Below are 15,298 nucleotides of genomic sequence, written 5' to 3'. Positions count from 1 at the left end.
GAAGTGTTCCGAGCTTCTTTTCGACCGTTTACTGACTCGAAAATTTTACAGCGTGAGGCGTATCCTATAGTTTTCGAAGTTTTATTATCTTATGCAAAACGCTTTTTCCCAATGTATCGGCACCCGAATATGCTACATTGTTGTATATTTTCACAAACGAATGCATACATAATGAAAGGATTAATAAAGTACTCTAAAATAAACGTTTCGATCAATCGACAAATCGACATAGCAAAAGGCGGCAAAGCTTTTGTGTACCTAACATACAGCGTTGTACTCTGGCGGGATAAATGTGCAGTAATACTCCCTACTCCCTATTATTAGTAGGTGTAGGTACTCACGAAGTACGTACTAACTATTTCATGCGCTACTCTATGATTTGTGGGCGTGTGGCTGTCTGTCAGTGTCACTCAAATCAGCTACACAGCTAGAATTCCAATTTTGAGTTTGCTTGCCAGTGAAGTGAGAGCTCTGCGATACGAGGAAAAGTTCTTAAAATCATCAAAATGTCGGTGTTCGCAGGATTAAATCGTAATGTTTTCAAACGCACATCTACTTTTGCTTTGGCAGTGGCTTCGGGAACTTTCTTCTTTGAAAGAACCTTCGAGCTCATTTCTGTGTCGATTTTCGAGAGCATAAACAAGGGTGTAAGTATTTTGTTATGTAATATTGCGTTACACATTTATTTCTTGATTTTTTATTATTAAAACCTTTTAAACAGTTTGACTCAATTTAAGTTGGTATACTAAATTGAAAATCGTATGCTATTATAACCTATCTTACATAATAAAAATTAGTTTGATACTTCTTCATGCTTTATATTTATATTTGGTCGTTAGAGTACAGGTAAGAACATGCACCTTTCATCCAAGAAAACATCGAATGTCAGGCTAGCAGATAATGCGGGCAAGTTAGTCCATAATACTATTATAAATGTGAGGGCTCAACTGTATTTCTACCGCGCCAAAAAATAGTTTAGGGGGAGAGAAGGTTGGGGGAGGGGATATCGACCCACCCCAGGAGCCACATATTGCTGGCCAAATTTTTTGAAATTGGAATAGATAAGTCCATTTTATGAACTGAGGATAGGCTACCAAGGATGGAGTTGCAAGCAATAGTTAGTTGGGAAAGAAGACAATATTTTTATACAACCAAATTCCTACAATTTATTTGGTTCACCAAATAATATTCTTATTACACTTTTTTGTTTCAGAAATTGTGGAAGGACATCAAGGACAAATATGAATAAAAGAGGAAATATCAAGTACATAAATTATTAGTTTAATTGTTAATTTATACATATTTGATTAAAATGTCACTAATTTACAAATGTGTTTTAATTCAACACTATAAAATATGATTCAAAAATCTTTTAATATGCTACAAACTTTTAAGAATTTAAAACAATAATTCAAGAACAATATTTATGATTATAACAATTCACAACAGTATATAAACCTACTAGCTTGTATATAATACAAAATTTAAAATGACTAGATCATTCAATAGCAGACCGATAGATTTAGGTACCATTATTACACCACAACCATTGCTTCACTATAAATATGTGAGAGGTGATGCTTCACATAAGAACACACATAATTTCACAGAAAAACTCTAAATTATAATAACAGTCTCTACTTAAAAGCCATAAATTTTATATACATGTTTATTCTTATAGAAATATATATGTCAAACAAAATGTGAGTAAAAATTAACCCAAATACTATTGAACCTCATAAAGCTTGTTTTGTTGCCAATAGACTGAAATATATGAACTCACCACTCTGAACAACTATTTTTTTGTAATACATTTGAACAACTTGATGTAACGTCAACATCCTTTGACTTGACCTAGAAATTGTAATGATATGACCTTTCTAAAAATATCATTAACAACATTATGTATGTAGTATTTTTAATTAATCTGCTATCAAATATTTTAGAATAAATCTATAGAAATTATGAATTTGTGCAAAATTTTGCTATTACACTTGAAACAAATACAAGTTTGTTTAAATTAAAACTTATACAATTAACAATGAAATAAGTTTTATCTTACACAAAATTGATTCTTCCTTAGAAATTCAGAGTGCATATTCAGAGGCTTGATATTGAGAGGCTTGCATGAGGATACCAAATATCACATGTGAAGGCCCTCTGGACAGTTTCAATAATTTTAGGTCTCCCCTTAAACACCCTTATGTATATTTTTAGTAGATATAGCATTTCCCACTGCGGGACAATAGCCACTCCACTGTCTTGATTTAAAAAAAATGACCACTCTCTTGAATTTTTAAAAATGATTTTCACCCCACATCCATTATACGCCCATTGTCTGTTTATGTTAATTTTTTGTATTTAAGCCTCACTCCATTTTTAGTGTTTCACTGGTACCTAGTCTTCTTGGGCTAGAATCAGATAATAATCCAGATTTTGCAAAGTTGAAGCATTCTTTAAGCTTAAACATGTTTTCGTTGCGTCAATGTCAAAATGTAAAGTACAATAGCAACAACATTAACTTAAAATATGCTTAACTTTTTAAAGAATAACAGACGATATTAAGTCACCCATCCCCCCACTCGACCGATTACGATCACACAGTCACATTGATGCATTTGACGCGCACCTTTCGCCTCCTCGCGCCATCTTCGGAAGACTTGCTTCTCCGATGTTGGCCCATGTCCTATGACTTTCCGGATCTGTGCCTGACGTAGTCCGGGTCGTCGGTGAGGGTGTCCGCGGAGGCGGACGAGGGGAGGGAGCGGGGCTGCTGCGGGAGGGGGGTGTCGAAGTGGGGCTCCTCTGCTAGGGCCCAAATGATGTCCACCAGGAGCGGCTGTGCTAAGTTCTTGATCGCGTCTTGTCTTGCAACCTGAGGATATTAAAGACGTTTAGCACAAAATATGTAGTATTAGAAATGTTCAGCATTTACGTTTAGCAGCATAATGGGCCTTCTTGAATGAGGTAGCTGTAATTTAAGATTGTAAAAGTCTGTTTATTATCTCTGTGGTGTTTGATCCATCTTGAGTGCGTACTAAATAAATAATTATAAATATATTAGGACAAATCACACAGATTGAGCTAGTCCCAAAGTTCGAGACTTGTGTTATGGGATACTAACTTAACGATTCTATATTTTATAACAAATACATATATAGATAAACATCCAAGACCCGGGCCAATCACAAAAAATTCATTTTCCATCATGACCCTACTGGGGATCGAACCCGGGACCTCTCGGTTTAGAGGCAAGCACTTTACCATTGCGCCACCGAGGTTGTCGATGATGCTGATGTCTGCAGCATAGCCAATACGTTTTCAGAGATAGATTGCTGCGTGCGTGGGCAGCGCACCAGCACACGGAGGTGGCACACTGACCTGTCCGAAGTGGTGCGCGATCATCTTAAGCGCGTATTCCTTGATGTCGGAAGCCCGCATACGGTCCGCGGCCTGCAGTATGGCCAGCACGTTTTCGGGCGACACGTTGCTTTGGAGGTTATGTTGGCAGAACACTTGCAGACGATTGTTGGTGAAGCCTGGACGTAAAGTTCATTATCTGTAGCTCCCAGTATGTAGTTCATTTTTTATATAAATAAATACAAACGCCTGAAGTCTACTGTCCAATGCAAAGTTTTATTTTAAACAAAGGACCCACTAAATGATATATCTACCAATATAAAAAGTAAGCATTTTTTTTCGAATATATAAAAATTTTCACAATACATTTATCGAATGTGGGTTTTCCCCACCAGAAGCTTCCTTCCTTCCTTCTTTCCAGCTAGCGGGAGCTAGTATGACGTTATATCCGACCGACTGTCAACATTGTCACTTACATTTGACAGACCGGATTTTACATGACCAAAGGTAACGTACATACATAAAAGGGATTTTTAAGGAACTAAATTGTATAATAATATAACGAGCGAAGCCGGTGCGGGCAGGCATTGATAAAATGAGAATTTAGCCTTACCGTAATAAATAGGCGCTTGGAATAAATACAATGAGTCTTCAGTGGGCATGTGAGTGTCTCCGTAGTAGATGTAGCGCAGCAGCGAGTCGAAGGCCTCTTCCGACGGCACCGTGTCGCAGATCTGAATCTGTTATATTGAAATTAACAGGTTTTTTTACATGTACGACATAAAGATTTCATTAAATACACAAATATATTAGGACATATCATACAGTAGCCCCAAAGTAAGTTAGAGACTTGTGTTATGGGATACTAACTCAACGATACTATATTTTATAACAAATACATATATAGGTAGATAAATATCCAAGACTGGCCCGGGTCTTATTAGAAAAAGATAATTTCCATCATGACCCGTAATTAGCTACGCGGTTAGAATATAATCTGGAATAACACTTAGGGTACTTTTTATCCCGAAGTTCCCACGGGAGTGAAGCCCCAGGACGCAGCTAGTTTAATATATTTTTTAAGTGAATTAAACATTAATTACTACACGGAACACACACATCTTCTAGGGTTGTGTAACACTCACGTTGACGATATTGTCTTGCGGCGAGAACGATCGGAACATAGCCTCGAAGTAGGCGGCCCTAGCGGCCAAGATAGAGCGATGCGCGGGCCGCAGCGCCCCCCCCACCCGCAGCCGCACGTCCGCTAGCTCCGCGCCGCCGCCGCTCACGAACACGCACATGTCTTGTTCTAGGGTTGTGCCTGAAAATCATCTTAAGTAATATTATAAATGCGTGTTACCTCTCCACGTTCTATCTACTCAACCAATCTTCTTGAAATTTTGCATACATGTAGTTTGAAGTATGGAGAAGGACATAGGGTACCTTTCATCTCGGAAAAATAACTATACCTGTCGGAAAGCACGCGGGCTTAAGCTAGTTTTATATAATATTAAGAAAACCAACAGCATTTACAAGTTGTATAAGACCTACATTTGTCAATTTACATCTTTGGAGAAAAGGCTGTGGTGAAGTTATTTGCGCTGCTTCTTCTTCACCCATACTTTGGAAGTCCACCGTAGATTTCGTTTTAAGTAATTTTTTTTACATCGTCTTAAGTTGAATAAAGATACGCATAAAATATCGTTTGAAGATAACTATCCTATTAAAATAATGTACCTTGTGGACGGTAAGTTTGGGGGAGGATACGGAGTGGTCCCATACTAGGGCGGAAGCACACGTCACTTGATAACAACCTGTCCTACTACAATAATGTACCTTGTATCTCCTCGTCGCAGTCGTGGTGGGCGGGCAGCTTGGGCGGCGGCTGTTGTCTCCGCCGGATCACCTCCACCATGAGGCTCTGTTCCATTGCCTCGAACTCCGCGGACATCACTATCGGCGTGAAGTTGTAGTCTTTCACTACGAACCTGAATTATTACATTAAAAATAAGTTTTTATTTGACAAAAAATGCTTAAGCTTTTATTGTCGTCAGAGAAATCCGTTTTAGACGACAGACGACATTAAAACAGTCTGTCAATAATCTCTCCGATTAAAAAACGGATTTTTAACGAACAAATTTTTTTTGTCACAAACAAAATGGAACAGTAGAGCAGTGTCACAATTAAAATAATTCATTGTTCAAAAGGAAATATATTTCATACCAGCAACAGTATATAAAAAATAATAAAATAAAATATAAAAAATATAATTATAAAACAAAATTCCCGCTGTATAGACAGTTAACGTTTGATTCTTATTCTATTTTAATAAAGTGACTCAAGAGGAAGTTTTATTTGTATATAGCATGCATTAAAAAAGGCCATGCAAAGCCGGGGCGGGTCGCTATTTGTTATTTAATTATTTCATAAGGTGTGCAAAACAGGTTACAGCCATTACATTACACGAAACAAAGCATTATAATATACTGGCTGCGACCTGGGGTTTCGCTCGCGCTCGGGAATTTCAGGATAAAAAGTACCCTATTTACTAATCCAGATTATCAGATAATGCGTGGAGAGGTAACAAACCTGAGACAGAACTCCTTGACGCAGACGAGGCCGGCGTGGTGCGCGGCGTGCAGCGCAGGCAACACGTTGCTGTAGCAGAGGTTGGCGCGCAGGAAGCGCGCGCTCAGCGTGCGCAGCCGCGGGATGCTGAGGCGCAGCGCCAGCCGCAGCACCTCCATCACCAGCAGGATCGTCGCCGGCGACGCCGGGTCTTCGTCTGACAGCACACGTATTATCTACACTCGACCTACCCAAATTCATTGCAAATAGATGTTCGTGCGGGGTAATTTGATGTGCTGTTCGATGAAGAATGATCGACTTGATATTTGGCACGTGGTACAGTACTACCAATTTTATAAGTTACACCGATGTACCAATTTTTTGCATCTGCGCCAATCGCTATTGGCTAATGCTTGCGCGTCATGTCTGGAGTTGCCCTCAAGTGTAAAATTGTACAATTATTATGAGCGAGATAACACGATTCCAGTTGTTTTTGGATTTAAAATCTTATGTAGTAGAAATAAGTTCGTTATTTCACTAATGTTTTCATTCGGCCAGAGTCAGCTGTACTATTCTGCGCCGTCGAACAATGCAAAGGTTACTTATAAACGTGGTAGTACTATACTTATGTGATAAAATGTTCTTTATTCAACTTTGAATAAAAATCTGTACTAAAACTAATTAAAAAAAAATAAACTACACTTGGTAAAATATTACTCGATTGCTATGACAGATGTCAAATAGTATAAAAATACAACTGTCTCTGTCGCTCTCATTTCGAATGTATCTGTTCATCCTGCTGTCATAGGGCTAACGTTATATTTTACAGAGTATGATTAAAAATAACTACTATAATTAAATTAAAAATACTAACAATTATATTCGAATGATTATTACAGCTTAAATGAAAATTATTTATATATATACTTATTTATTGGTATTCAACTTGAACATTATAAATAATAGTATAGAGCTACACAGTTTATGCGACGAAGCTTTTTTAACTTTATAAAACCAAGACCCATACATTTACATTTATACATTTAAATTCTATCCGTTTTACTAAAGTCATGTATATAGTAATACATTTTTTTTGTCTATGCATAAACATGTTCAAGTTCATAGAAAAAAATGGTTGCCTGTAAAGTCGGTTTTACGGGCGAAGATTTTACGTGACAACGTCTTTTTACGCGCGCGGCAGACCGATCATAGTTGAGTGGGAGAGAGACGCAAGGCTTTCGGCGGGCCTCTCTCTCGTTCGGTGACTCATCGTAACGTTACCGGGCGTTACACTTTTTCATAAGTGACTCCCAGCCGCAACCTAATTTAAGACGTTGTCACGTCAAAAATATTCACAATTTTCTTGCGACTTACCTTTTTCTGTGGGATCAATCCTATCAGTATAAATGTAGTTGAGCACCATTTGGAAAGCTTCAGGGGTAGCCTCGGGGAGCTTTATAGTGAGCTGGGGCTTCGCCTTGTAGGAATATACTTCTGAAGCTTTTTCTTCGCCTGACGCGATTTTTTTAGCTAGTTCCTCCCGCGCTTCCCTGAAAGTAATTATTGAAAATTGAATCTACGATTTAAAAATATGCACGTTAAAATTTACGATCTCTATTTGAGTTTACTAATCAAGATTTTACGAATAAGTAGAATTAACTCCGATAAGATAGAGAGAAATTAAAAAATGTACTTACTGTATCTTGTACAATAAGTACTGCGAGCGGGCGGCGAGCATAGCTTGATGGGCGAGTACTGGCGTTTTCTCAGCGCCGAGCAGCAAAGTGACGTCACAGAACTGCTGGGACTTCAACACGCGACCGAAGTCGTCATGTAGTGTGCATCGAGGGTAGTTTGATAGCTACACACAGAAAAAGAATCTATAATGTATAAATATATTTTTTTTATGTGACAAGCGTTCGATTAGGTAGGCTTCAGTTTTTAGAATGAAAAATCAATTATGAAGTAACTAAATAGTTATAAATACTAATTTAGGTATATTAAAACATTATATTTACAAATACTGGCTATTTACTATTTCTCATCTATAATATTAATTAGGATTTTTTGAAATATTTCAATGGTGTGCCTCAAGGAATCTACCTTAACCCGTTTTGATTTATTACAGTAACATTTGATGAAAAATAAGCAAAATAATAATTCATTAGTACCTGAAATCTGAATAGTTCTCCGCTGCGCACATTGTTGTCGACAGTTCCGCCGAATATATAAAGTGCGTCGCCGACGACCGCTCCAGCGTGGAACAACCGCCCCGAAGGTATCTGAGAGTCTGTCGCTGGTTGTACTACAGACCTGAACGAAGTTTACACTCTTTATCATATTTTTTAAATTAAATCAATTTATTTATAGAGGTGCCTAGAGTGTATGTAAAATTCAAACTCTTAATTTCCAAAGCTTGATGCAATACATTCTTATGTATGAACCTCCGTCAAAATAATTACATAGTTAAGTCTACTGTTGACTCCCTAATAACCGGTGTTGCAGACAAATGGCGCAACAATTATACTATTCTGTGAAAAAAATCTGAACTCGATCGGGAACCAAATCCATGCCCTCGCCTCACTGGGACAGTGCTCTTAATCACTGAGCTTTCGAGACCATTAAATATTTTACAAATTAGTAAAAAGCATATAATAAGTACCTGTATAACAAGAAGAAACTAATTAAACATTCTTACATTCAAAGAAGACGAAGTCCTTCAGCGAAATATGGAAGAGTTTCAAAATATGTATAGTCACTGACCACATCTGCGTGTCCAAGTCGTAGCAGTGCAGGTCGGCCGGCAGCGTGTTGTCAGCGGCGCCCCCGAACACGTACAGATGTCTCGCGTGCGACACCATCACGTGACCGTAGCGCCGCGCGGGCGCGGGGCCCGCGCAGCGCAGCAGGTGCTCTGTGCACACGCGGCTCCAACTGATAGAACACTACCACTACTTAACCATGTCATTTACGAAAAAAGATAAAGCTAAAGTATATTTTGTCTCGTTCAGTCAATGTCAAATTTTGTTAAGTGCTATAGTGAAAACATACTTTAGCTTGAAATGTGAAATGCGATATCTTTTTTTATATTTGTACATTAGGAAGTAATAAATGATTTGAATAACAAGGTATGGCTCAATCTTGCCGCACACTAGCGCCACCACCATATTTTTATCAATATGGTAGACGACGAATTTAGGTTTTGATGACCATTCGAAGGTAGAAACACCAGTATAAAAAGTACTGTGATATTTTTATTATATGTAGTGTATAGTGGGAAAACGAGCATGTGGGTTGCCTGACATTAAACAAATACTACAGCCCACGGGAACCGGCAACCCGACGCAGGTCAATGACTTCTTAGTAAAAGTTGTTACTTACGTGTGTGTCTCAAAGTCGAACTGGAACAACGCGTTGGTGATTTTCGCGCCACTCTGACCGCTGAATACGAACATCTTACCGCGGGCGACCGCCACAGGGAAATTACAGCAAGTTGGGGGGCATTGACCTTTTTGGGATACCTTCTCCCATTGGTGGTTTTCACCCTGCCATAGACAAAAGAGAAAACTATAAATTAAAATGCAATTTTTGACATGTAAACTCTCATTATCGTCAGAGATATTGGATTCAATATGTCCGTGCAGTAAACCATTGAGTTCTCTCGTCTGGCGCAGCTTCAGGGTGGACTATCAGGTAATATCATATCATAATAATGCACTTTATTCCTTTTAAAGTTTGCGATGCCTACTTTGCGATTAATTTTATACAAATATTTATTATCTTTTCTTTATTTTTTACCTAAAAATGTCAAATGTTTAGTCTCACCACTAAGTTGATAGTCCACATGTCGTTCAACCTCGCGTTGCCGTCATACCCGGCAAAGATCCAGAGCTTGTCATCGTACACCGCGGCTCCGTGCGCTGAGCGCGGCACTGGCTCTCTACATAAACAAATATTGCTCAATGAGAGTTTACAGCTTTAATGTGGCATGTGTGTCTATAGCCTTATGGTGGCGAGTGCGTTTACAGCCTTAAGAATTTTCAAAATAGTTTACCAAAAATTTGCTGATTAAAATTAAAAAACCCTAAAACTCAGTATGCTAAGTTTGATTGTAATGCTAAATTTAGCTTACTGTCCCGTGAACTTCCACTGCACCCACTGTGCACTAGGGAACTTGTACTCAAACAAGTCATTCTTGTTGGTCAAATTTGAATTGGCTAAGATGTCACCTGTGTATCCCCCAAACACAAACATTGATGATCTGTGCACCTGAAACAAATATAAAAAAATAGTTACTAACTGAAAGCCACCTCCATCTGGAGACTCTTAGCTTTGCATCAACTGGAACTGGACTGGAAAATCCAGGGACCATGAGCGAAGCCTGCCTTACACCATCAGATAATTCGTTTAGTGCTATCTTATTAGTATGACAATGTAAAATGTGATTTTAGCTGAATAAACATAATTTTCTTTCTTTATATTTAGTGTTAAAAAGTTTTTCTGCAATTTTTAACTACATTTTTGATTTACAGAACATTTTCTAAAGAAAAATAAACTGTAATAGTCATATTTCATACACACCATTGCTGTTAATTATCTTGATGCTTTAGTATTAAGTCTGCCCTTTGTACAGATAAAGTTGGAATAAATAATAATAAAATCACTTACCACTGCTGAATGGTGATACCGTGGTGCAGGCGGCCCTCCCATGCACCCCATCTTAGTCCAAGATTTCTCCCTGATATCAAATCGGATCAGGTCGTTCAACATTGACTTGCCGTTATCACCTCCAAATACATATATTGCATCTTTGTATGCTACAGCTGTGTGTTTGCTTCTCCTGAAAAGGAATCATGAAGCCCGTTTTACACTTCACTCTGTCAACATGCTTAGTTTTTGTAGATACAAAACTTATATTAAAACTAAATGTAGCCATGTTGGCTCATTATTTAGCGAGGGCTTAATAGATAAAGGCTTAATAAATATATTATTTGATGCAGTTACAATTCAAGTATTTTTGAAATGGTTGGTGTTTCTACTAGCTATAGTTGACTGCCCTAGTTTGTTTTAAATACAATATGCCAGTCAATATAATTATTTAGTAAAATGTAGTCTGCATAAACCATAGGCTGCGGTGAAATATGCGGTGAAATAAAAAAAAAAATTAAGTTACCTGGCTCCAACAAATTCATAGCACTCAGACATTCTTTTCCATTTATGTACAGTTTCGAAAGGGCCAAACTCCATTCTGAGGTTGATATCCAGCTCGTTGGGGTTGCGCAACTGTTCCGTGATCATTTTAGCTATGTTCTGCATTTGGAGGCTAGCTCTGAATTGAAGAAATTATAACGATTTACATTAAGTACGCTTGTCTTTTACAGGCGGGCGGAATTATTTTTGCACATCACTGTTTACTTTATGGAGTAATGTAACATACAATGAGATCTTAAAATACACTTAATATTTGAGGAAAATAGGTCGCCGAAATAGTGCAATGGCTCTGTCTAAAAAAATATATAGGACAACGAACTGAAACTTTACGTCCTAATGGATAATTAGTAGGTACTTACTTTTACTAGAAAAACGAATACGTATTTATCTCTTGGAAATGGGGATATTGGAAATTTAGCAAAATTCACAAAGTTACACATTCATTGATTGTGTTGTGTATATTATTTTCATGAATGAAAATTCTTTGTGTGTGTGGTGTGGTCGTAGATCGTAGATAATGAAAGAAAAACTCTACTACTACTAGACCGCTGATATTGACTGAAAAAGCGTGACACAAAATAGGTATATACATTGGTCATTGACATTGGTTCACAAATTTTGACAGTTGGTGGTGAACATTTTGCCAGGCGTTTTAGCTAGTGATGAAAAAGTTAGCCAGTCTTTAACAATCATATTCTGAATGTTAGATATAATAAGGTAGACGATAAAAAATATATTTTGAAAGTGTTCGTTGTAATCAAATGGTTATGATTATTTATGAGCGTAAATCAATCGTTCAATATCACTTATATGTGCTTAATCGACTGTCTTGTTTACTGATATACTATACTATCGTTTATGGGATATATCAAAGTTTAATAGTGAGAACTCTATGCAAACTACATGAGTTGGGTATGGTCGGGGCCGCGCGCAGGACCCTTCATATATCCATGGATATAGTAAGTAGTTGTACGGAGTACCTACTGATTCCATGGTTATTGATACCTTCGCTCTAGGCATTGGCTAGTGTTGTGCTAGCGACGTGAAATGCTAAGAAGTTATCTTATTCGGAAATTCCTCCCTTTTGCTTTCTATAAAAACCAAAGAGTTCGCGACAGTTCGTATAATTTTCGCTATATTATATATATATATATATATATATATATATACATACATTAGGAACCATAAACATTTTTTTTTGTTTCGTTTATCCTTGTGGAAAGGCAAAGAGATCTAAGCCCATACAGCTGTCAGGAACCATAGACATATCATTTTGAACGAACTAGTGAATGACGTCGGTTGTTGGGTCAATATTTCATTCGATCTGAAATTATTTCGTACAGTTTGGATTGTTTGTATTTTGTATTCACAGTTTTCAATTTCACTATTTCCTTTTTAAAAAAGCGATACATTAACAAAAATGTCTTCACCGGTAAGTTATATGATGATTAGCATGTCACAGGTTCACGATTATGATAAATTTTCGTATGCATAATTGATATTGTGTTGTGATTGTGACGCATTTTTGTATGAGGGATTTATGATTTCCGTTATTGTGTCATGCAGACTGAGGAGAGCGTCCGCCGTAATAGCGAAAGCGAAGTTGGCGATGTGGAATCTCCAGAGCACGATCCACATTATGAGCCCATCGTCTCGTTGCCGCTTGTAGATGTTGTCACTAACGAGGAGGAAGAAGAGGAACTTGTCAAAATCCGGGCCCGGCTTTACAGATACGATACCGGGGATCATGAATGGAAGGTAAGGTAGTGGTTGGACGTCCTTTGATAACATTTCCACAATTTATCACTATATATTCATGATTGTTCCTATTGTTTCTATTGTTGTGTATGTTTCTTTCCTAATTCTTTATCTAACCTAAAAGAATTCTAGAAATTGATGTTTTTTTTCAGATATCTGCTTAGACCAATGTTGCCTTTGCCAATCGCCTTCATTACTATCTCAATAGTAATGAATTAAATTACATCAGTCTTTAACAAAAAATGGTTGCCTGTAAAGTCGGTTTTACGGGCGAAGATTTTACGTGACAACGTCTTTTTACGCGCGCGGCAGACCGATCATAGTTGAGTGGGAGAGAGACGCAAGGCATTCGGCGGGCCTCTCTCTCGTTCGGTGACTCATCGTAACGTTACCGGGCGTTACACTTTTTCATAAGTGACTCCCAGCCGCAACCTAATTTAAGACGTTGTCACGTCAAAAAAAAAACTAATTTACCTATGTTATCTTATGTCTAAAAATTCCAGGAAAGAGGTACTGGTGACATTAAGCTGCTCCGCCACAAAATAAACAACACCGTCCGTGTTGTGATGCGACGTGACAAGACTCTGAAAGTTTGCGCTAACCACTTCATCACACCTGACATCCGTATGAATGTCCACTGTGGATCTGATAAAGCCTTCAACTGGTCCGTCTTTGCTGATTATGCAGATGAGACTTGCAAACAGGAGTTACTTGCTATCAAATTTGGAAATCCTCAAAGTAAGTCCATTTTTGGTGAAATAGGTATTAGTTGCAGCTCCTCAGAACATTTCCGTTGTAGATATAGATAATTCATGGTTCTTAGACTTTTTTAAACTTTGAAATATGAAAACATTTTTTATGTTCTTCAATTCATTAGAAATTTTCACCAACTGAAGATGTTAAATAATTTTACAGATGCAGAATTGTGGAAAACCAAGTTTGCTGAAGCACAAGAAATTGTTAGAACAAAATGTAGCTTGTATACTCAAGATCAATCTTCAGATGACGAAAGCAGCATCACAAGAAGTGAAGACACTGATACTCCGGAGCCTAAGGTTTCAGAGAAATCCCCAGACAAAGCCGAGCAGGATAGGGTCGAGGAAACTGATGATGGTGTAGTACTCAAATTAAAGGAACTCAAAGTGGAAAGTGAAAAACTGGAGTGAATTTTATTGATTTTGCTTTCAATTTCTTACTGAATTGAGGAAATTCAGAGACATTGAATTCTTTCTTATGGCACATATTTGGGATTTTAGGTACTTGTGAGTTGGGGCTGGTATGTTTTGTATGATTGATGCCATGATGCATAACATACCCCACAATGTTGACATAATTTTAATATGGTCCATTAAAGAATTATCAGTGAATCTCTAGATTGATACTAGTTGTATATAAAAGATTTGCACAAGAGACCATCTCTAATATGTAGTAGGATACAGCGCATAAGTCAACTAGCTTTAAGTTGTAATGTCTTTTGTTTACTGTATAAACTATGAAAATTATGCTTTGTGCCAAGAATTTTATTAGTTTTAGCTCAGTATTTTAAGTATGTTGAAATTATTTTATACAGTTTAGTATACAGTGAAATATTTGCATATTTTCTGTTTGCTGTGGGAAATGGATCTTATAAGTTTTTAAAAAGCCAACATTAATTTACCATCTTGTAATTTTTTTAAATTATAAACCATAAGATAATAGTGAACCATAAGATGATTGTTACAATATTTCAAAGTCACAACCTTATGGTTTACAAAATTTGCAGATACTTCTCTATTTACAACCTAGAATGTTAACAATTTTTAAAGATTTGTAGGCATTATATTTAACAAATGTACATTGCAATGAGTCATGTACATATTGTTTTTTATTTCCCTACATGTTATAGTTGGTAATACTTGTGTCAATCTGCTTTAAGGTTATGATTTTATTAGCTAGTTGTGAACAGTGTTGCTATCAACACTGGTATGTGTGGTAACATATTGACTTGAAACTAGGTCCATTTCAATTCTTCTTACTTTCAAATTTCTTATTTCTGACTCCCAACAATCTTTTTTTTTAATAGACTAACTTGATCATTTCAGGAAGATTTCGTTATTCACATTCTTGGTTCCTTGGTTTGGAATGAATCACGACATTTTTTTACCTGTGGATCCTTCTTGAAATATATACTGCTGACTTAAATTTTATTTTTATTTGTATGTGCAATTTTTCACTCAAAAATTATTTTCTCTTTCTCTAGACCTATCTAGTACTTTAGGTCCTAAGGCAAAGGATATGCATTTAATATTTATAGGCTAACATTAGCTGTGAATGAAGCTAATCACTTGTGATTTGGAATTGATATTCCTGTTTTTCCTGTTTGCTCGAATAAGTGTTGCATTTCTTAGTATTACATATC

At 37.1% G+C, this 15,298-nt stretch overlaps 3 protein-coding genes across 3 annotated transcripts; 2 read left to right on the top strand and 1 right to left on the bottom strand.

The window, feature by feature from the left end:
- The first annotated feature begins 385 nt into the window (after positions 1-385).
- Positions 386-1,330, top strand: ox (oxen). The gene is made up of 2 exons (XM_053761448.2): positions 386-647; positions 1,214-1,330. The coding sequence occupies exons 1-2, from the start codon at positions 507-509 to the stop codon at positions 1,247-1,249; spliced, it is 177 nt and encodes a 58-aa protein (XP_053617423.1). The 5' UTR covers positions 386-506; the 3' UTR covers positions 1,250-1,330.
- A 392-nt stretch (positions 1,331-1,722) lies between these two features.
- Lztr1 (Leucine zipper like transcription regulator 1) lies at positions 1,723-11,733 on the bottom strand. The gene is made up of 16 exons (XM_053761447.2): positions 11,502-11,733; positions 11,105-11,260; positions 10,600-10,771; positions 10,064-10,200; positions 9,757-9,871; positions 9,313-9,476; positions 8,695-8,865; positions 8,103-8,244; positions 7,629-7,792; positions 7,306-7,481; positions 5,953-6,148; positions 5,200-5,351; positions 4,506-4,684; positions 3,974-4,100; positions 3,382-3,539; positions 1,723-2,875 (listed from the first exon to the last, which is right to left on the bottom strand). The coding sequence occupies exons 2-16, from the start codon at positions 11,245-11,247 to the stop codon at positions 2,687-2,689; spliced, it is 2,385 nt and encodes a 794-aa protein (XP_053617422.1). The 5' UTR covers positions 11,248-11,260; positions 11,502-11,733; the 3' UTR covers positions 1,723-2,686.
- Positions 11,734-12,427: 694 nt separating this feature from the next.
- LOC128679180 (ran-specific GTPase-activating protein-like) lies at positions 12,428-15,081 on the top strand. Its single transcript, XM_053761242.2, has 4 exons — positions 12,428-12,574; positions 12,709-12,900; positions 13,404-13,638; positions 13,816-15,081. The coding sequence occupies exons 1-4, from the start codon at positions 12,563-12,565 to the stop codon at positions 14,064-14,066; spliced, it is 690 nt and encodes a 229-aa protein (XP_053617217.1). The 5' UTR covers positions 12,428-12,562; the 3' UTR covers positions 14,067-15,081.
- Positions 15,082-15,298: the final 217 nt, after the last annotated feature.

The sequence above is a fragment of the Plodia interpunctella genome, chromosome 21 (assembly GCF_027563975.2).
Source record: "Plodia interpunctella isolate USDA-ARS_2022_Savannah chromosome 21, ilPloInte3.2, whole genome shotgun sequence".
NCBI classification, from domain to species: domain Eukaryota; kingdom Metazoa; phylum Arthropoda; class Insecta; order Lepidoptera; family Pyralidae; genus Plodia; species Plodia interpunctella.
Note: the sequence above shows the minus strand (reverse complement) of the source record. Positions and strands in the feature narration are given on the sequence as shown.